Below are 22,697 nucleotides of genomic sequence, written 5' to 3'. Positions count from 1 at the left end.
GTTAAACCCATCATACTCTTAGTTAATTTTATGCTAAAAAGTATACAATATGTAGCAATAAACACATAACAGGAACCCATTTGAGAGATTAATCTGAGAGCAGTGTGGGATGGATTGAATGGAGATGGTACAGGAGGAGAGAGTTACATGTCATAAAATAACACTTTTACTTTTTCCTCTACATATTTCTAATTTAAAAGCAGTTTTCTTTGTAATTAGGGATGGCACACTTGTTATCAATTTTATAGATGTTTACAATCTTAGTTAATTATGAAAATGTGAGTTATTCTGTGAGTTGATCAAATGAAGAAAATGTTCTTAGCAAGGTTTGATATTTAGATTCAGGCTTCTACAAACATCAGTAAAATCATTTGCCATAGAAAGTTTTATTTGAAATAAAACATTTCAACTGAAGACTCAGTTAACTTAATTCTTTCACCTTTACTAACACAGGCAATCCTTGAATGCTAAATGGCATAACAAAGAATCATCCTTTACTTATGAACTATGGCTCCAACTTCGCCTCACCTTCTTTCTTACCACCCAGTTTCACTCCTTTTGCTACTTTTAGATGTAGGCTGTTCTGCTATCTGAGAAGGTATGTTCCCACTGAACCGTCACTCACCCTCTGCCACCTATACTTCCTTGTCCAGGTTAACCCCAAAGTCAGAACTTCTACAACATTCACAGCCCCATGAAACTCCTTGCTCTCATCACTCAATACACTGAAATGGAGATGAAATAATTCCATCTTGCTACTAAGGATACCCTGGTTGGTATATCCTTTGGGTTTATTATGGAACTCATAGTAGTTGGGAGTTTTATTTATTTTTTAAGATTTTTTTATTTTTTATTTATTTACTTGAGAGAGATAAAGAGTGAGATAGAGAAAGAGCAGGAGCAGGGGGACGGGTAGAGAGAGAAGCAGACTCACCACTGAGCAGGGAGTCCGATGTGGGACTCGATCCCAGGACCCTGGAATCATGACCTGAGCCAAAGGCAGATGCTTAACCGACTGAGCCACCCAGATGTCCAGTAGCTGGGAGTTTTAAAGCACTGATGGTTCTATTTATAGATCAGCTATTCTAGTAGTTTATTGTATTTTTTGTTAGTTTAAGAAGGTAAACATTACAAATGACAAGACTGATATTAAAATGTATTTTTTATTCTGAAGAACAGAATCATCATTGAAACTCTTGAACACATTCCAGTTGGAAATCAGAGGTTGCCTAGCAGTAATAGCACATAAGTAGATTGTAACAGGGAAGAAGGTGAGGTACATAAATTTTCCCAATGACTAAAATTATATTTTTATTTAATAATCACCATACTATATATTATATCCTAGAACTTATTTATAACTGGAAGTTTTTACCTTCTCACCTCCTTCACCCATTTTGTCCCCCCCCACTCCCATCTCTGGCAACTACCAGTATGTTCTCTGAATCTATCATTTTAGGTTTTTAAGGATTCCATATCTAAGTGAGATTATACAGTATTTTTCTTTCTATGTCTAACTTTTATTACTTAACATAATGCCCTCAAGGACCATCCAAATTTTTGTAAATGATAGGATTTCCTCTTTTCTATGTCTGAATAATATTCATGTATATATATGAATTTATATATTTTTCCCATTCATCCATTAATGGACACTTAGGTTGCTTCCATGTCTTGGCTATTGTAAATAATGCTGCATAAACAGGGGGATGCAGATATCTTTTCATGATAGTGATTTCATTTCTTCTGGATAAATACTTTTAAGTTTTTGAGGAACCTCCATTCTGGTTTCCATAGTGGCTGCCCTAATTTATATTCCCACCAACAGTGCACAGGGGTTCCCTTTTCTCCACATCCTCCCCAACACTTGTAATTTCTTATCTTTTTGATAATAGCTATCCTAAAAGATATGAGACAATAGCCCATTATGATTTTGATTTGCATTTCCCTGATGATTAGTGATGTTGGGCACCTCTTCATGTACCTGTTGGCCATTAAGATATCCTCTTTGGAAAAATGTCTATTCAGTTCCTCTGTCCATTTTTAAATTGGATTATTTTTCTGCTATTGAGTTGTGTGGGTTCTTTCTATACTTCGGGTATTAATCCCTTATCAGATATATGCTTTGCAAGTATTCTCTCCTGTTCTGTAGGTTTCCTTTTCATTTTGTTGATGGTTTCCTTTACTATACAAAAGCTTTTTAGTTTGATGTAGTCCCACCTGCTTATTTTTGCTTTTGGTGTCAAATACAAAAAAAAATAATAATAATAATTTCTAAGACCAATGTCAGGGAGATTACCCCATATGTTTTCTTCTAGAAATCCTATGGTTTCAGGTCTTATGTTCAAGTCTTTAATTGATTTTAAGTTGGATTTTGTGCATGGTGTAAGATAATGGTCCAATTTCATTCTTTTGCATGTGGCTGTCCAGTTTTCCCCACACTATTTATTGAAGAAACTATCCTTTCCCCATTATATATTCTTGACTTCTTTGTTGTAAATTAATTGACCATATATGCATGGGTTTATTTCTGGGTAATCTGTTCTGTTCACTGATGTGTCTGTTTATATGCCAATACTGTTTTGATTACTAAAATTATTATTTTAAACTTTTAAATATTGGAAGGGGGCTATTTGAGGTAAAAATCAATCACATAGGGGCACCTGGGTGGCTCAGTCGTTAGCGTCTGCCTTAGGCTTGGGTCATGATCCCAAGGTCCTGGGATCGAGCCCCGCATCAGGCTCCCTGCTCAGCGGGAAGCCTGCTTCTTCCTCTCCTACTCCCCCCTGCTTGTGTTCCCTCTCTCACTGTGTCTCTCTCTGTCAAATAAATAAATAAAATCTTTAAAAAAAATCAACCACATATATACCATATATGCTCTACTTTCACAATTTCTGAAGCCTGATTTATATTTTCTTTATGATTCAAGATGATAATTTTGATGTTTTCTTATGGACATGCTGGGAGGTCTGCTTTTCAGCCTTCTTAACTCCTTTTATATCCAGCAGATAACTGTAACTTCTTCCGTCCTTGTGACTGCTTCTAATAATGTCCATTCTCCCCCACCTACTTGTTTGCTATTTGCTATCTCCTATTGCATTCAGAATTATCTGATGCAGATCTCTATCTCTTGAAAATGCCTTCATGCCTAAAATGTCTTCATGCAAAGACTCAGATTCTTCCAAAATGTATCGTCTATGCATTCATTTCTTCCATTCATCTATTCATTCTTTCATGCAAAAATATTTATTGAGCACTATGCTATATGTTGGGATATTGTAATGGATATGACAGAAAAATATTCTGTCTTTAGGGACTTCACGGTCCTTACAGATAATTGCATTATTTTGTGCGATATCATGGAGGAAATCAAAGTTTTTGTGGGAGCATAGAGAGACAAAACTTAACTAAGACCTGGGGGTCAAGGAAGACTTCCTGGAGAAAATGGTATCTTACTTGCAACTTGAAGGATGAGCATAGCTAGTTAGGGGAACAGAGGTTAAGCTATCTTCAAGCAAAGATACAATTTACTTCAGGAAAACCTACCTTTGTCCCTTAAAATCCTTTTCCTTTAGTACCTTGGTACTCTAGGAAGAAATAAATCTAAAGTTTTTCTTATCTCTATTACTCTCTTGATTTTCCTTTCTTGGTGATCCATTATTTCTTAAAAATTAGAAGTGGCCCCACATACAAGGTGTTCACTCCATAGTCTACAGGGCTTGAGGGTATCTGAAGCCCCTAAAACGTCCAGTGCCTCAGGGGCTCAGATATCTCACCAAGGTTAAGCCACCCATCCTTACTTCTTAAGACATTTGCAACTATGAGAAGAGAAAAAGTGTTTTTTGTTCTCTTGGTCATTACAGATGACCAGTTTTATCTTGAGTGATTAAAACATGTAGATATTTGTGTAGACATTTGACAAATTGTCTTTGCATACATCATTTCACTTAATGTTAATTACTCAGCGTGTTTCTAAGGGAATATACTTTCCTGTATTTTCTTTGTTGTACATCCTTGATGCTTTCCAGAACTCTTCTCTAATAGATGTTTCATGAGTGACATGGGTCTCAAGGATAGATACTGAAGCTGGTTAAGTGTTAATAAGAATAATGCTTTGGGTCAGAGGCTAGAAGAATACATTCTATGATTTTAGTCCAGGGACTTTGTGAATAATCATTTAGGTTCTCAGACTGCCTTACTTATTTCTAGAATTAGAAGCTACTTCTGAAGAACATGAATGGCCAGAAATTAAAGAGCCAGGTAACTTGAAATTATTGCTGAAGTAGCAAAATACTGTCTTACTGAAACACAAATACTTCTGGACATATTTCCAAGTGTCTTCTGGACATATCCATTTGTTCATAACATATACAGGGCATAAAATATATTCAAAATAAAAATTTTGATCTTTACTTTCAAACATGCTCCTTTCAGTAAAATCTTTTTTTTTTTTTAAGTTAAGAAATAACCATCATGGGTCTCTCAAACTAGAAACGTCAGAGATCTCCTGAATCTTTCTTTTCTTTATTACCAACATTTAATCAGCCATCAAATATAGTCAGTTCTATCTCAGAAATACCTTTCAAAGTCATTTCCCTTCCAAATTGCCATCATATTAGTTCAGACCCCTACTGTCTCCTATTTGGAGTGTTTCAGATCCTCACTGGTCTTTCAGGTATTAGACTTTCTCAATCCATTCCATCATAAACCTAGAGAGAGACTTCCAGGATTTTATTTGGACCATGCTAATATTAACCTTAATCCTTCAGTTCCTCTTCAGTTGGGGATGGCATACAAAAGTCTTACTTCTTCCTCCCCAATTCCTACTACATTCCCTCATATGCTAAACATGCACCCAATAACTTAAGCAAAACACAGTATTTAATGCCTCCATTTTCTTATAGCTCATGTTCTCTCTGCTTAAAACAATCAGCACCTACGGCTAGCTACATAATTTTTGGGACCAAGTGAAAAATAAAAATGTGTGACTTCTTGTTCAAAAAGCAGGAAAGAAGTGCCAATAAAGTACATATGAAGGATTTTCCTTTATTCCATGGCCTCTCTCTTATCCTGACATTTTTTTTAATTTGCTGTTTAATATTATTCTATGAAAAAATTACAGTTATTAGCATATATTTTTATTCAGTTTTATTATGTGTGTTACTAATTTTAAATGCAAAAGCCAGGCTTGCCAGTACCTTTTTCTCTATCTGTTTAACTTTTACTTCATCCTTTGAAATTCAAAACAATTATTTTCCTCTCTGTGAATTCTTCCCAAACCTATTTTTTCTTTGCTTTATAACCCTTTGCAGTTCTCTCTGTCAATGTACACAAATTTTGGAACCAGATAAACAGGTTTGAATCATGAATCTATCTCTGTGACATCAGAATATATATATATATATATAGAGAGAGAGAGAGAGAGAGAGAGAGAGTCATGCTGAGCCTTAATTTCCTTGTCTAAAATATAGATAATAGTACCCACTTCATAGGATTGGTATGTGGATTGAAAGTATTTAAATAAATAGAACAGTGCCTAGCACAGAGGAAGTGACCAACAAAGTGTAGCTTTTATTATCATTATTAGCAGGTGACAGTATACTAGAATTATTTTTTTGTTATATTTATCTCCCCACTAGACTAGAGATTATCTATACTCTGTAACTCCCCCAATATCTACCATAGCTCTCAGCATACTCAAAGCTGAATGAATGAACTCATGCTTTGTTTTTAAGATTTTATTTATTTATTTAAGAGAGAGAGACAGAGAGCATGAGAGTGAGCACGAGCAGGGGGGAAAGCCAGAGGGAGAGGAAGAAGCAGGTTCCCAAGACCCTGGGATTATGACCTGAGTGGAAGGCAGACACAACAGACTAAGCTACCCAGGTGCCCCTGAAATCATGCTTTTATTGAGCACTTAGCACTGCGCCTGACACACAATGCTCATTCTTTTAATATTTACTATATTACTTGTGAAAGAATGATTGTTTTAACCACCTTGACATACATTCCAATTTAAGCTGATAATGACTTCTACAAATACACAGTAAACCCCAAATGAGTCTCCTTCTGCTCAAAACAATTTTTTCAGAACTCATACAAATAATTATTCATTTACCCCTTAGATTTAGCTAAAATCAGAGTTCCCAGTTGCAGCCAAAATTAAGAAGCAAGAGATGTAGGTGGAGGTATTTAGAGTAAAAATTTTTCCTTTATACCCCATTTTTGAGAAGATGTTTGCAATCATTCCTGTCTCAGACCTTGAGGATGGTGAAGTTTTAAAAGAATATCTGACTTGGGTCAAGATTTTTTTTAAATACCATAGCACAAGATGCCCTAAGGAAGGCTTTGTTTTTCTCTTCTTGAGGCTAGCACTTAGAGTTCAACAGCATTAAAAAAAAAAAAAAAAAAGAATAAAAGTATGAACCAGCCTTCTGAATTTCAAGTTGACAGTGTCCCTGTTATGCTCAAGTAAAAAAGAAAATGTTGATGGAATGACATCTAATGTTCAGTCACAGTGCATTTTTTCAACATGCCTAAAATGTCAGTTCAAGCCCATCTGTTTCATTAAGCTTCTGTAAACAGCATGAAGCCTCTGGGCATTAAGTCTATCAATTCTCACGGTGGTGATTGGTAAAAGGAGCAGTACTGTTTTGTCTTATGACTAAACTCCCAGTGAATTTATGCTAGCATAATCTAAGGATTAAAAGTAAAATTTAATGGCAGACATTTCATAGAGAACTTTGTGAACAACTACCTACATCTTCTAACATCCCATAACTGTAATCTTATTACTTCTCCTCAAATAATCGCTTTAATTTCTCTAAACTGCACTGATATTAGGTTGGTATGTCACTGATTTTAATTTACCCTTCCAAGAATTTTAAACATCAAACTACTGGCAAATGACATTTAGGGAATTAATAAGCTTTATAGAAAAAAACTGTTAAGTTCTTACTACTGGTAAATATTGACAGGCCAGGATATGAAGTACAAATATCTCTGCCTTACCTAATCAAATGGCTTGTAACTAATACTCTGTTTTGCTGAGTTTTTCATGCTTTGATAATGAGCAAATTAGAATTATCAGTGAGCAACCACTAGTTCTTAAATATGCCATTCAAATTAACTAATCAGAACACATACATTGCCTTTGTGTAACTCTCATGTGAATCAGGCTGCCAAGAAAACATGATGAATAATATTTCCATTTCAAGGATGACAAAGAACTCCATAATAGCAATGTTTCTCAGTGAGATTTTCTTTCAGCGTGAATATCCCCCTATATCTTGAGGGAGCCCCCAGTGATATATATAGAAAAAAGTAAAGTGCATATGGATGACTGTGGTCCAGAGATATCATTTGTAGAGGACCTAAGGCACTACAGCAACATTCATGCCATGAAAGCATAACTCCAATAGCCATCTGCACAGAATTTCTTATTATATAATTTAATATTTAAAATATTTATTTGTAACATGGTCTGTCTCACAGTGCCTAATGATAAATTGCAATAATGGGTTGTTCCTGAATGCATTTAGATTTATTTTTCTGTGAAAAAGGAGTATCTTCACAGAACATGTCTAGTGAAAAACTGAAGGCAAAGTATATTACCTTTAGTCAGTACTAAGTGATTCCATTTTGAAAATTAAAACAGCTCCAGTTATGTACAGATTAAAAGCCATAAGCATCTACTTAATATTGTTTCCTCTAACTAAAATGCTAGAAGTCATCAGCATTATTACCATCAGGATAGGCTTATTGGATCTACATTATCTAAAATAGTTACTAAAGGAAATTTTGGTTGATAACTGGTGTAAAAGATGTATGGCAACTAGTAAGAATGAACCTCAAATTACATGGTCTAGTTTGACTGCATGGAATATAACAATATATATAAAAATGTTATTATGATTTTACATCAACATTCCTCAAATGTATGCAAGTGAATTAATGTCATACTGAATTTGTACATACAGCAATGCTTTGAAAAATTTCTGCTGTAAGATGTTTTAAGATATAGCCATAACAATATAGTGAAAAATTATGGCTAAAGCATCAATTATCTGATAAAGACCCACATCATTAACGTGTATGTGCACATATCCCTGTACAGACAACACAGATTCTACAGAAGGAGAGAAAGAAGTGTTAATTTGCCCAAATATATACAAATGCACATGCATACCTGTATCCATGCAAAACCTTATGCTTGTAGTTATAAGATATTAAATATATATACTAGTAAATATTCTTCTTAATATTGAAAATCATTTGCTTTTATTAGAAGATGTATTTAAATGTGCCTACATGGAATTTGCATGTAATGACTGCTAAATTTGAAAGTCTAATTTTTGAAAGAAACCATATAAGTAATTAAGGTAATACAGATTAATATCTATACTGTGTTGTGAAAAAAAGGCCTCTCTAAGCATAACTCTTAATACAGAAACCATATAAAGGAAAAGATTGAGGAATCTGAATCTTAGCAATCAACCATATCTGCATATTAAACATACTATAAGATGGAAGTTAAAAACAACAGGTAAAAGTAAAAAAGAAAACAGGCAATACATTTACAATACAGACTGACAAAAGGTTAGTAACTTTTTATCATATAAAAAGTTATTGCCAATTAATAAGAAAAGGTCAAATGAAAAATGGACAGATTAATCACTTCATTAATTAAACAATTCAAATTTGAAGCATATTCAACCTCATTTGTAATAAAATGCAAATTGAAATGAGAAACCCTCTTTTACATATAATATTAACAGAAAATAATAATTATGTTTAGGAAAAATAGTAATTATGTTTAGTGTTAATGAATATGTGTGGAAAAATTCACTCATACATTGCAATAGATAGTGTTTACTGTTAAACTTTTTGGAGGAAAAATTATCAATATGTTTCAAAAGCTTCATAAATTCACATATCTTTGACTTAGTATTTAATTTTTATAAATTTATTCTATAAAATCCTTGCCACAGCTATGTAAAAATGGATATATGATTATTCACATTAGCACTTTTTTTGTACCAAGAGAAAATGAAATAAACTTTAAATGTCCAGAAATAGGCATTAGTTAAATAAATCATGGTACCTCTATTGAGGGGACTTCTCTGCATCCATGGATATTTTGTATATATAATGGGCCTAAGAAAAAGTTCACAATTCATAAATAAGTGGAAACAAGAGTCAAACTACAAAATTATGGGTACCATAATCACACAGAAACACACACACACACACCTATAAGTCTGTAAGTGCTACACTGTAAGGTTGGAAGAGTTATTATATACAAAGTTGATTTTTTTCTGTTTCTAAAATTTTTAACTATGCTACAGTGAATATGGAATATTATTATAGGTACTTATTTTTTTATATAAAAATATGTATTAATAAGCATTGCACTAAGAAAATCCAGAATGAGGGCCAGCCATATTTTATTATTCAGGTTGGGTCCTAACTTTCTCTATAAAAGTTAGACACTAATTTATAAAATGCACAAACTTTTCCAATTGCATTATTTTCATAAAATTTATTGTTCTTTTCTCATTACAAAAATAATATAATTTCACTGTAGATGATTTTCAAAATATGTAAAGAGACAAATCAAATAAATTCTGCCTACAATTTTACTACCAATATATAATCACTTTTATAATAATTTTTGAATTATACCCTTTTCATCTTGTTTTACTTTGTTATTAAAATAAAGATACGGATATGGATCCAGAGCTTTTAAAAATTGGAGTTGTAGTGTACATTTTGTTATTGTACATTGTATGTATTTTTTTTTAAGATTTATTTATTTATTTATTTGACAGAGAGATAGGGAGAGAGAGCACAGATAGTCAGAGTGGCAGGCAGAGGGAGAGGGAGAAGCAGGCTCTCTGCTGAGCAGTGAGCCCAAGGCGGGGCTCTATCCCAGGACTCTGGGATCATGACCGAGCCAAAGGCAGCCGCTTAACCGACTGAGCCACTCAGGCGCCCCTGCATGTATTTTGAATACAGCACAGGTTTGGTTCTTGTTATCCACTCTGGCAATTTATGTCTTTTAAATAGTGTATTTAGACCATATTTAATGTTATTATTAATATATTTGGTTTAATCTACTACATATCTATGTTCAATTCATTGTTTAATTTTTTCTTTTCTTTTTTAAAATTTTATTTTATTATGTTATGTTAAATTTTTTCTCTTGTTATTTTGTCTTCTACTCTTTTTCTGCTTTCTTTGGCTTTAATTAAGCATTTTTTATGATTAAATTTTTGTCTTCATACTTAACATTTCAAATAAATTTATTTTTAAAAATTCCAAGTGGATGCTCTAGAGATTGCAGTATACATTTACAACTACTCTAAATCAATTTTCAAATAACACTGTACTTCTTAATGGGTAGTGTAAGTACTTTATAACATATTATTCCGAATTCCTCCCTCCTATCTCTTATCATATTGTTATTATTCGTTTCAGTTATCCATAAACTATAATCAATGAATACACTGTTGTAATGATTATTTTGAATAAATAGCTATCTTAGATTGTCAAATCATTCTTTTTATTTTTGCATTTATGTTTTAGAAGTATCTCTGAACATATTTTCAAGCTCTTTCCATAACCATGTTTACTCTACTGATGAGCCCATTGAAATTCTTTGCTACTTTTTAAAGTATTGTTGATTTCTAGCATATCCTTTTGATTCTTTTTTATCATGTCTATCTCTGCTCACATTACCTGTGTGCTTTCCCTTGTTATTTACTTTTTCTATTGGAATCATTAGTATATTTATCATAATTATTTTAAATCTAGTTGATAATTCCAAAATTCCTGTCATGTCTTAGTCCAATTTTGATACTTATTTGTCTTTTCAACTGTGTTTTTTTTTTTTTTGTCTTTTAGCATGTAATTTATTTGTTCAAAGTCAGTTAAAGGTTTTGTTTTTCTGGCTGGAAGATAGTCTGTGTTTACTGTTTGCTATAGCTGTAGTTAGAAGAAGCTAAATTTTTCTCTAGTGTACTTGTTTTTATTTCCCTTGTTGTCTTTGGATTTTCCTAAGAGAGTCCTTTTTAAATAGGGTCTGAATCTTGTAGTTCTTTAAGTTGTAATCCACTATTATCATACAGTAACTGGATTGATATGGTGGTATGGTGTGAGGGAGAAGAAGAATTCTATACTCCTATGACTAGTCCTCAGTCATTTAGGAGCATATGTCCCTAGACTGTGATTTTCACAAGTGCTTCTTAGATTTTTGTATTCCTTAGGTGAGTCAGAACTACCAGAGGGGACTGAAGTTGGGTATTTCCCTCCCCCCAGGTTAGTTAGGCCCTGGTAAAAAAAAAATAAAAATAAGTGGGTTAGTCTCTAATGAATAGTTTCTTCTGAGGATGTGCCATGGTTAAGGAGAACAGAATGCTCTGGCTGTTTTTCAAAACGGGTATTTTTTCCCTCCCTGTGCCAGAAGCATGAGAGGATTTTTCTCCAATCTTCATCCAGTGGACTTGGTAAGGCTCCTGGAGATAAAATTTATAAAGTTTTGAGAGCTCCACTAAGACTGGACATGCCAAGTTTTGAATTCTCAAGTTAGTCCACCTTGAACCTCCAGCAATTCATTAATTAGAGTTTAAATGTTCCAACAAGTACTAGCTTCGGTGGTGGACTTCTGCTACTGGTAAGCTATAATTTTCAGTATCAATTTCTCGAATTTTCCTGGCAATTGTTTGCCCTCTGACCTCAATTTTATGATGAATAAAAAAAAGTTGCTGATTTTCAGTTCACCTTCTTCTTGTTGCGAGGACAACAGTGACAACTTTTAAGTTCTTAACACATCAGACCAAAACCCAGAAGTCTCCTTGTACATACTATTTTGGAACTTCCTTTATTCATGTAACAATATATGACATCATTTTTTACAATACAACATGTTTTTTAATGACTTCATTCTATTGCACAATTCAGAGGTAAAATAATTCAACTTATCTCATATTATTAGACATTTAGTTTGTGTAAAATAATACATTTTGAGCAAGATGGCAGAATAGAAAGTCCCTTGCTCATATCTCCCCACAACAGTAATTTGACATCTATTCATGGAAAAAAGTACCTTTGTGGGAGCTTTGAGACCCATGTAGGAGATTGTGAAACACTGATCCAGCTCAAGACCAAGCAAGGCTATTTTAGAAAGCAGGTTCATGTCCAGGTCACAGGACATTTTTTTGTGATCCTGAATAAAGACCCAGAAACCCTGTGTACTTAGTTGCAGCCCCATTTAGCTTTGGTCCTGCCACCGGCACAATCTGCTGTGGGACCTAGGAGGATCCACGCTTGCCCATGCTTCAGGTAACAGACCAACTGAATTTGGTCCTGGCTATGGACACTGAAGTGGCCTGTGTCTTGGCTCCAGCCTCACTCAGCTGTGGTCTAGGAGCAGTCCTGACCATCTAGGGACTCAGCAATAGACATGCGTATCCATGCTCCAGTAGGCAGGCCTGCTGACCATGGTCTTATTGCCGATCCTGAAGCAGACCTGTGACCTTGCTCCAGCCCATTTTAGACACAGTCCAGGGAGAGTTTTACCTGCCCAGGCACTTGACAGAAGACATGTCTCTGTAACCCTGGAGAGAAAACTGAAGGCTTCAGTCCCAGTTGTTGACCCTGATGTTGCACTGTGATTTGGTTCCAGTCTTTCTCAGCTGTGGTCTGGGTCTAGTTCTGTCACCCAGAGATCTTGCCCAGTGACTTAGTGGGGTTACTCCCAGGGATCTGATGAGAGCCACACCCACCTGGTAACACGCCCCCCAGCTGTGGACCCAAATTTCCTGAAGCAGACTTATGTACAGCACTAACCCTACAGACCAAGGTCCTGGAGGCAGTCCTGTTCATCTATCAATGAGGCAGGATTGGGTCCAAGACCACCTAAGTTCCAAGTAACAGTTGCACAAACTATAGACTCCACTACAGACATAGTGACCTGACTTAAGCCCTGCTTAACTGTGATCCTGGAGGGAAGCCCGTCAATCCAGGGACCTGACAGGAGGAAGTCTTTACCTGCTGAAACCAGTCTGTAAATATGATAAGGAGCATTTGCTGTTTCAAATGCACAAACAACACAAGGCTACATGGATCAAGAAGATTTAGGCAAATACATCACCACCAAAGAAAACTAATAAAGTTCCAGTAATTCACTCTAAAGAATTGGAGATCTACAAATTACTTGACAAAAAAATCAAAATAATTATCTTAAAGAATCTCCATGAGGTACAAAAAAAGAAAAAAAAAAAGAAAAAAACACAGATAGACAACTAAATGAAATAAAAAAAAAAAAACAAACAATGCATGGACAAAACGAGAAGCTTAATAAGGAAGTGAAAACCATAAAAAAGAACCAAACGGAAATCCTGGAACTGAAGAATATAATGACTGAGACTTAAAAGTACAATAGAAATCAACAATAGGCTCAATCATTCAGAAGAAAGAAACAGTGAATTCAAAGGAAGTTATTTGAAATTAGAGGAACAAAAAGAGAAAAGAATGAAAAAAGGTGAAGAAAACATACAGCCTATGGGACACAACCAAATGAATTAAAATATTCTATGTGGGTGTCCCAGAAGTATAAGATAGAAAGGGGCAGAAAGCTTATTAAAAAAATAATAATGACTGAAAACTTTCTAAATCTTGGAAGAGATATGGATATTCAGATTCATGGAGTTTAAAAAACTTCAAGGAAGATCAACTCAAAGAAGATCACTCCAAGATACATTATAATGAAATTGTCAAAATTCAAAGATAAAGGGATAAGTTGGAAAGCAGCAAGGAAGAGCTGTACAAGGGAACCTCCATATGGCTATCAGCAATTTTCTAAGCAGAAATCTTGCAAGCCAGTATGGAGTGGAATGATATATTCAAAGTCTTGAAAGAAAGAAAATAACCCTGCCAATTAAGAATACTATACCTAGCAAAAAAAACAAGACATTACCAGACAAACAAATGCGGAGGGACTTTATAATTACTACTTTTGCCTTATTAAAAAGAAGCTAAAGGGAGTTTTTCAAATTGAAATAAACTGATGCTAAGTAACAACATGAAAACATATGAAAGCATAAGGATCACCAGTAAAGGTCCAAGTACATAGCCAAATTCACAATACCCTACTACTGTGATGCTGGAGTATAAATCACTTTTTTTTTTTTAAAGATTTTATTTATTTGATAGAGAGAGACACAGCAAGAGAGGGAACACAAGCAGGGGGAGTGGGAGAGGGAGAAGCAGGCTTCCCACTGAGCAGGGAGCCCGATGCAGGGCTCGATCCCAGGACCCTGGGATCATGACCTGAGCCAAAGGCAGACGCTTAACCAACTGAGCCACCCAGGCGCCCAAGGAGTATAAATCACTTCTAACTCTGGCATAAAACTTAAAAAAACAAAAGCATCAGGGTGCCTGGGTGGCTCAGTCAGTTAGGCTTCCAATTCTTGATTTCAGCTAGGGTCATGATCTCAGGGTCATGGGATCAAGCCCTGCATCAGGCTCTGCACTCAGCAGGAGTCTGCTTCTCTCCTTCTCCCTTGCCCTCTGCCCCTCTCCCTGCTCATGTGTTCTTTCTCTCTCTCTCTCAAAATAAATAAATAAATCTTTAAAAAAAACCCAAAAGTATCAAAAATAACTACATCCACAATAACTTATTAATGGATACACATTGAAAAAAGACAGAAATTCTTATGTCAATCACATAAAAAGTAGGGGAGGGAGAAGTTAAAGTTTGGAGTTTTTGTATGGGATTAAAAATAAGTTGTTATCACCATAAAATAGACTGTTATAATTATGTTTTATGTAAGCCTCATGGTAACCACAAAGAAAAGAAAAAACTTCTAATAGATACACAATAGATAAAGAGAAAAGAACCAAAGCATACCACTACAAAAATATCAACAAATCACAAAAGCAACACAACAAAAGAGGAAGAAAGAAAAAAAAAAAAGAACTACAATACAGTAGGAAAACAATTTAAATAATAGCAATAGTAAATCCTTACCTATCGATAATTACTTACCTAATCATACTAAATTTTCCACTCAAAAGACAGAGTGCCTGAATGGATTAAAAAAAAAAAAGAAAAAGAAAAAAACCACAATCCATCAATGTGCTGCTTACAAGAGATTTACCTTTTTTACATTTTATTCATTTTTTATTTTTTAATTTAAAAATTATTTAAATTCTAGTTAGTTAACATATACTGCAATATTGGTTTCAGGAGTAGAATTCAGTTGTTCATCACTTACATACAACACCCAGGGCTCATCACAACAAGTGCCCTCCTAAATACCCATCACCCATTTAGCCTATCCCCCATCCCCCACCCACCACCTTCCATCAACCCTCTGTTCTCTATAGTCTCTTCTGGTTTATTTCTCTCTCTCTCTCTATCTTTTACCCCTTCCCATATGTTCATCTGTTTTGTTTCTCAAATTCCACATATTAGTGAAATCATACGGTATTTGCCTTTCTCCGACTGACATTTCACTTAGCATAATACATCTAGCTCCATTCACATCCTTGCAAATGGCAAGATTTCATTCTTTTTGATGTCTGAGTAATATTCCATTGTATGTATATATACACCAAATCTTCTTTATTCATTCATCAGTCAATGGATATTTGGGGTCACTCTGTAGTTTGGCTATTGTTGATAATGCTGCTATCAACATGGGGCTGCATGTACCCCTTCAAATCTGTATTTTTGTAACAGTTGGGTAAATACCTAGTAGTGCAATTGCTGGGTCATAGAGTAGTTCTATTTTGAACTTTTTGAGGAAGCTGCTTACTGTTTTCCAGAATGGCTGTGCCAGTTTGAATTCCCCCAACAGTGGAAGAGGGTTCCCCTTTCTCCACATCCTTGACAACACCTGTTGTTTTTTGTGTTGTTAATTTTAGCCATTCTGCAGGTATGTGGTAGTATCTCATCATGGTTTTGATTTGTATTTCTCTAATGATAAGTGATGTTAAACATCTTTTCATGTGTCTCTTAGTCAACTGGATGTATTCTTTGGAAAAATGTCTATTCATGCTTTCTGCCCATTTCTTAATTGGATTATTTGTTTTTTGGGTGTTGAGTTTGATAAGCTCTTTATATAGATTTTGGATACTAACCCTTTATCAGATATGTAATTTGTGAATATCTTCTCCCATTCCATAGGCTGCCTTTTTGTTGATTATTTCCTTCACCGTGCAGAAGCTTTTTATCTTGATGGAGTTGCAATAGTTCATTTTTGCTTTTTTTCCCTTGCCTTCAGTGGCATGGCTAGTAAGAATTTGCTACAGCTGAGGTCAAAGAGGTTGCTGCCTGTGTTGTCCTCTAGGATTTTGATGGTTTCCTCTCTCACATTTAGGTCTTTCATCCATTTTGAATTTATTTTTGTGTATGGTATAAGAAAGTGGTCCAGTTTCATTCTTCTGCATGTGGCTGTCCAGTTTTCCAAACACCATTATTAAAAAGACTATCTTTTTTTCCATTGGATATTCTTTACTGGTTTGTCAAAGATTAATTGACCATATACTTGTGGGTCAATTTCTGGATTTTCTATTCTGTTCCATTGATTTGTGTGTCTGTTTTTGTACCAGTACCATACTGTCTTGATGACTATAGCTTTGTCATATGGCTTGAAATCTGGAATAATGATGCCTGTTTTGTTTTCTTTTTCATGTTTGCTTTGGCTATTTGGGGATTTATTTTCTTTTTCATGGTTGCTTTGGCTATTCAGAGATTTTTGTGGTTCCATACAAATTTGAGGATGATTTGTTATAGCTCTTGTATTTTTATAGGGATTGCATTAAATGTGTAGATTGCTTTGGGTACTATAGACATTTTAACAATGGTTGTTCTTCCAATCCATGAGCATGGGATGCTTTTCCATTTCTTTGTGTCCTCTTCAATGTGTTTCATAAGTGTTCAATTGTTTTCAGAGTATATCTATTTTACCTCTTTGGTTGGGTTTATTCCTAGGTATCTTATTGGTTTTGGTGCAATTGTAATTATGATTGTTTCCTTGATTTCCTTCTGAGGACCACCTTTGCTGTATCCTGAAGGTTTTGGATTGTTGTGTTTTCATTTTCCTTTGTTTCCATGTAGTTTTTAAATTTTATCTTTAATTTCCTGGTTAACCTATTCATTCTTTAGTAGGTTGTTATTTAACCTCCATGTATTTGTGGTCTTTCCAAATTTTGTCTTGTTGTTGACTTCAAGTTTCATAACGTTGTGGTCTGAAAATATGGATGGCATGATCTCAAACTTTTTGTACTAGTTGAAAACTGATTTGTGACCTAGTATGTGATCCATTCTGGAGAATGTTCCATGTGCACTCAAAAAGAATGTGTATTCTGCTGCTTTAGGATGAAGTGTTCTGAATATATCTGCAAAGGCCATCTTGTCCAGTATGTGATTCAAAGCCATTGTTTCCTTATTGATTTTCCAGTTAGATGATCTGTCTATTGCTGTAGGTGGGGTGTTAAAATCCCCTATTATTGTTGTATTATTATCAATGAGTTTATATATATTTGTTATTAATTGATTTATATATTTGGGTGCTCCCAAGTTGGGGGCATAACTATTTACAGTTGTTAGATCTTCTTGATGTATAGACCCCTTAAGTATGATATAATGCCCTTCTTCATCTTTTGTTACAGTCTTTGGTTTAAAATCTAGTTTGTCTGATATAAGTATGGCTACTCTGGCTTTCTTTTGATGTCCATTTGCATAATAAATGGTTCTCTATCCCCTCACTTTCAATCTGTAGGTGTCTTTAGGTCTAAAATGAGTCTCTTATAGGCAGAATTTGGATGGATCTTGTTTTTACTTTTTATCTATTCTGATACCCTATTTCTTTTGATTGGAGTATTTAGTCCATTTACATTCAGAATAATTATAGAAAGATATGAATTTAGTGCCATTGTTTTACCTATAAAGTTGATGTTTCTGGTGATGTTCTCTGTTCCTTTCTTGTCTTTGTTGTTTTTGGTCTTTTTTTTTCACTCAAAGGGTCCCCTTTAATATTTCTTGCAGGGCTCCTTTAATGGTGACATGAACTCCACTGGAAAACTCTTTATCTTTCCTTCTATTCTGAATGATAGCCTTGCTGGATCAAGTATCCTTGGCTGCATATCTTTCCCATTCAGCACGTTGAATATATCCTGCGACTTTCTCGTGACTGCCAAGTTTCTGAGGACAGATCTATTGTGAACCTGATCTGTCTTCCCTTATAGGTTAAGGACTTTTTTTCCCTTTCTGCTTTCTGGATTCTTTTCTTCTCTGTGTATTTTGTAAATTTGACTATGATATGCCTTGGTGATGGCCAGATTTTGTTGAATTTAATGAGAGTTCTCTGTGCTTCTTGGATTTTGATGTCTGTGTCCTTCTCCAGGTTAGGGAATTATTCAGCTATAATTTGCTCACATAAATTTTCTGCCCCTTTTCCTCTCACTTCATCTTCTGGGACTCCTATGATATGAATGCTATTACATTTTAATAAGTCACTGAGTCCCCTAAGTTTACCTTCTTAATTCATTACCTTTGTTTGCCTCTTCTTTTCAGATTCATTACTTTCCATAATTTTACCTTCTGTATCACTGATTCATTCCTCTGCTTAGTCCATCCTCATTGTTATGGCATTCATTGGGGTTTGTATCTCAATATAGTATTTTTAATTTTGGTCTAACAAGATTTTAGCTCTTTTATCTCTGTAATAAGGCATTCTCTAGTATCTTTGATTTTTTTTTGAAGCCCAGCTACTATCCTTATAATTGCTGTTTTAAATTCTAGTACAGACATGCTACTTATATCTGTATTGATTAAATCCCTGGCCATAATTTCTTCCTGTTCTTTCTTTTTAGGTGAATTCCTCCCTCTTGTCATTTTAGAGGTCTAAATAAATAAATAAAAACTAAAATTAAATTAAGTTAAATTATAATTTAAAAAAATTAAAAATAAATAAATAAAGAAGCTAGATCTTAGGTGTGTTTTTGTCTGCTTGTTAAGAGAAGCTTGATAGAAAAAAAGGGAAATGATAACAAATTTAAAATTAAAATTAAAATAAAAAAAGAAGAAAAATTGTTCTTTTTGTATCCAAAACAAAAGCTAAAAAGACAAACAAAATAAAACAAAAGAAATTAGATCCTGTTTCCCCTAGTGCTGAAGTTTTGTAGCACTCTATGATCAGTAGACTTGGTGCTAGAGAGGGCTTTGTGCTGGTTTTCTGGGGGCCTGCTGCTCTGATTCTCAGGTGAACTTGCCTTAGTGGAGATGTGCCTGCAGGATGCAGGGGTGGGACTTGGTGTAAGCAGCTCTCGTCTCCATTTGGTGGCTCTGTTTAGCTCACTGGGGTAGGTCAGAACTGATGGGCGCCAAGCAACATGGCTTCATGCTGCTCTCTTGTCCCTGGAACAGAGCTTGAGTCTGCCACTCTTCAGGAAGCCCTCACAGAAAAGCAAACAATCACCCCTCTTGTGTCCCTGGCTTCCATCTGATCCTTGCCTTCACTCTTTCTGTGTCTGAGCTGTTTTATCTCAGGTGCGTGGCTGGTTTTCTAACATCCAAATTTTAGGGACTTGTGTGGTGCAGCCCTATGTTGAACCTCTGAAGGAGGTTCTTGCCATGCTTTTGCTATTTGCTGCCCATCCCAGGAAAGTCATCACATGACTGCATAGCAGTTCAGAGTTTATGACAAAATGGAGAAGAAAACTGGCACCAAGACTCACTGCCCTCAGTTTGGGTCCCTCCTTCTATCCCTGGGAACAGTTCAGCACATTGCTGCCACCCTTTCTTCTGTCCCAGGAGAGGCCTTGACACCATTATCAAATGCACTCCAAGCAGGGAAAACATTTCGCCCCATGTGACCCAGGGGATCCCCAACCATGCTGTCCACTTCCAGGTCTCCACTCTCCTTTCACACAGGAGCATCACAGAACCAGCCATGACTCCAGTGGTGGTGGACTTCTAAAGCTTCAGATTTTGCACTCCATTGCTTATAATACCTTGAGGTAGTCTCTGCAAGCAGGGCTCCCTCCCCTCCACAGCTCCCATACCAACCACAGTTCTTATCTCCCCCAAATTAACCCTCCACAGCTCCTACCTTCTACAGTTCTACTTGTATTGTTGCAGTTTGTTCTCTCATCCTCAGATTGATTTCTTAGGTGTTTAGAATGATTTGATATTTATCTGTGTTTGAGGGATGAAGCAGCTTAACACCCCTAATCCTCCACTATCTTAACTCTTCCCCTCACAAGAGATTTACTTTAGCTTTAAGGGTACATCTAGGCTGACAGTGAAGAGATGGGAAAAGATTTTACATGCAAAGGGTAACCAAAAGTGACCAGGGGTGACAATACTTATATCTACAAAATGGACATTCAGTTAAAATGGCATGATGAAAGGAAGGTCGTTATAATAAAAGAGTCAATTCATCAAGAGGATATAACAATTATAGACAAATGATAAATGATAGATGATAGACAGATAGATGATAGATGATAGATAGATGATAGATGATAGATAGATAGATAGATAGATAGATAGATAGATATAGTAGTCCTCCCTTAATCATGGTTTTCTTTACACAGTTTCAGTCACCTGTGATCAACTACTGATCTGAAGCAAATGATACTTCTTCTGACATATGATCAGAAGATCAATAGTAGCCAAAAGCTACATCACAGTGCCTACATCATTCACCTCAGTTCATCTCATTATGTAGGTATTTTATCATCTCATATCATCACAAGAAGGGTAAGTACAGTACAATAATATATTTTGAGAGAGTGAAAGAGACCACATTCATGTAAGTTTTGTTACAGTACATTGTTATAATTGTCCTACTTTATTATTATTTATTGCTGATAAACTCTTACTGTGCCTAGTTTATAAACTAAACTTTATCATAGGTATGTATGTGTAAGAAAAACACATAGTATATATAGGGTTTGGTACTATTCATGGTTTCAAGCATCCACTGGGGGTCCTGGGACATATCCCGTATAGATAAAGGGTAGTACTGTACCTGTATCCAACACTGGAACACCTAAACATACAGCAAATATTAACAGAACTGAAGGGGAAAAAGAGAGAGCAATACAATAATAGAAGTACTTCAATACCACACTTTCATCTATCTATAGATCATATGGACAGAAATTCAATAAGGAAATAGTGAACTTCAAGGATATTATACACCAAATGGACTTAACAGATATATACAGAACATTCCATCCAACAGTGGCAGAATACATATTTTTCTCACATGCACACAGAACATTTACTAGGATAAGTCATATGTTAAGCCATAAAACAAGTCTTAACAAGCTTAAGAAGATTGAAATAATAGCAAGTATTTTACCCAACCACAATGGTATGAAACTAGAAATCAATAACAGAACAAATATTGGAAAATTTACAAGTACATGAAAACTAAACAACATAATTCTGAAAAACCAAAGTCAAAGACAAATCAAAAATGAAATAAAAATTATCTTGAGACAAATGCCAATGGAAACACAGCATACCAAAATTTATGTGATTTAGCAAAAGCAGTTCTAAGATACCTTAAGAAAACAGAGATATCTTAAATAAACAACTAAACTTTACACCTCAAGAAACTAGAAAAACAAATTTTCAGAAGGGGGAAGTAAAAATAACTACAGCTGAAAATTTAAAAACAACAGAAATGAAAAGCGATAGAAAAAATCAACAAAACTAAGAGGAAAAAAATGATAAATCTTTAGCTAAACTAAACATGCAAAAAAGATTTACATAAATAAAATTATAAATTAAAGTGGAGACATTACAACTGATATCAAGCAATACAAAGATCCATAGAGATTACTATCAACAATTATATATCAATAAATTGGATAAGCTAGAAGACTTAGATAAATTCTTAGAAATATGTGACCTATTAATATTGAATCATTGAAGAAATAGGAAGTCTAAAGTGCTTAATCATGAGTAAGGAGTTTGAGGAGTAATAAAAAAAAAAAGAAAAACAAAGAAAAGCATAGGACTAGGTGGTTTCATGGGTGAATTATACTACTTAAAGAACAATACCACTAATCCTCAATCTCTTCCAAAAAATTGAAAAGGAAGAAACATTTCTAAACTAATGTTACAAGGTCAGCATTACTCTTATATCAAGTCCTATAAGACATGACATAAAAGAAAATTATAGGCTAATATCCCAAATGAACATGGATGCAAAAATCCTCAAAAAAATACTAGCAAACTGAATCCAACAGCACATTAAAAAAAAACAAAACACATAAAGCATGATCAGTTGTAATGTCTGCTCTTTGACGTCTGAATCTGACTACACACTTACCTTTATCAATGTCTTTTATATTTCTATATTACTAACTAGCACCATTTTGTTTTACCTTGAAGAATTTTCAGCATTTTTTAAAATTCATTTTATTTATTTTCTAATTCAAGTATAATCAACACACAGTGTTATATTACTTTCAGGTCTGCAGTATAATTATTCAACAATTCTATACATTACTCAGTGTTTACCACGTTAAGTGTACTCTTAATCCCCTTTACCTATTTCACCCATCCACCCACCTAAGTCCCCTCTGGCAACCAACAGTTTGTTCTCCGTTTTTAAGAGTCTGGTTTTATTTGTCTCTTATTTTTCTTTGTTTATTTCTTAAATTCCATA

General features: G+C 34.7%; 1 protein-coding gene across 1 annotated transcript in view; it reads left to right on the top strand.

Annotated features, from left to right (window-relative positions):
- Positions 1 to 22,697, top strand: part of DACH2 (dachshund family transcription factor 2) — a 990,389-nt gene that overhangs the window by 959,884 nt on the left and 7,808 nt on the right. The window contains exon 13 of the mRNA XM_021683434.2: positions 4,210 to 4,260. Coding sequence (XP_021539109.2) covers positions 4,210 to 4,260 — 51 coding nt within the window. The remainder of the gene's footprint in view (positions 1 to 4,209; positions 4,261 to 22,697) is intronic.

Source organism: Neomonachus schauinslandi, chromosome X (assembly GCF_002201575.2).
Source record: "Neomonachus schauinslandi chromosome X, ASM220157v2, whole genome shotgun sequence".
Classification (NCBI taxonomy): domain Eukaryota; kingdom Metazoa; phylum Chordata; class Mammalia; order Carnivora; family Phocidae; genus Neomonachus; species Neomonachus schauinslandi.
This window is presented reverse-complemented; position numbering and strand designations above follow the sequence as displayed.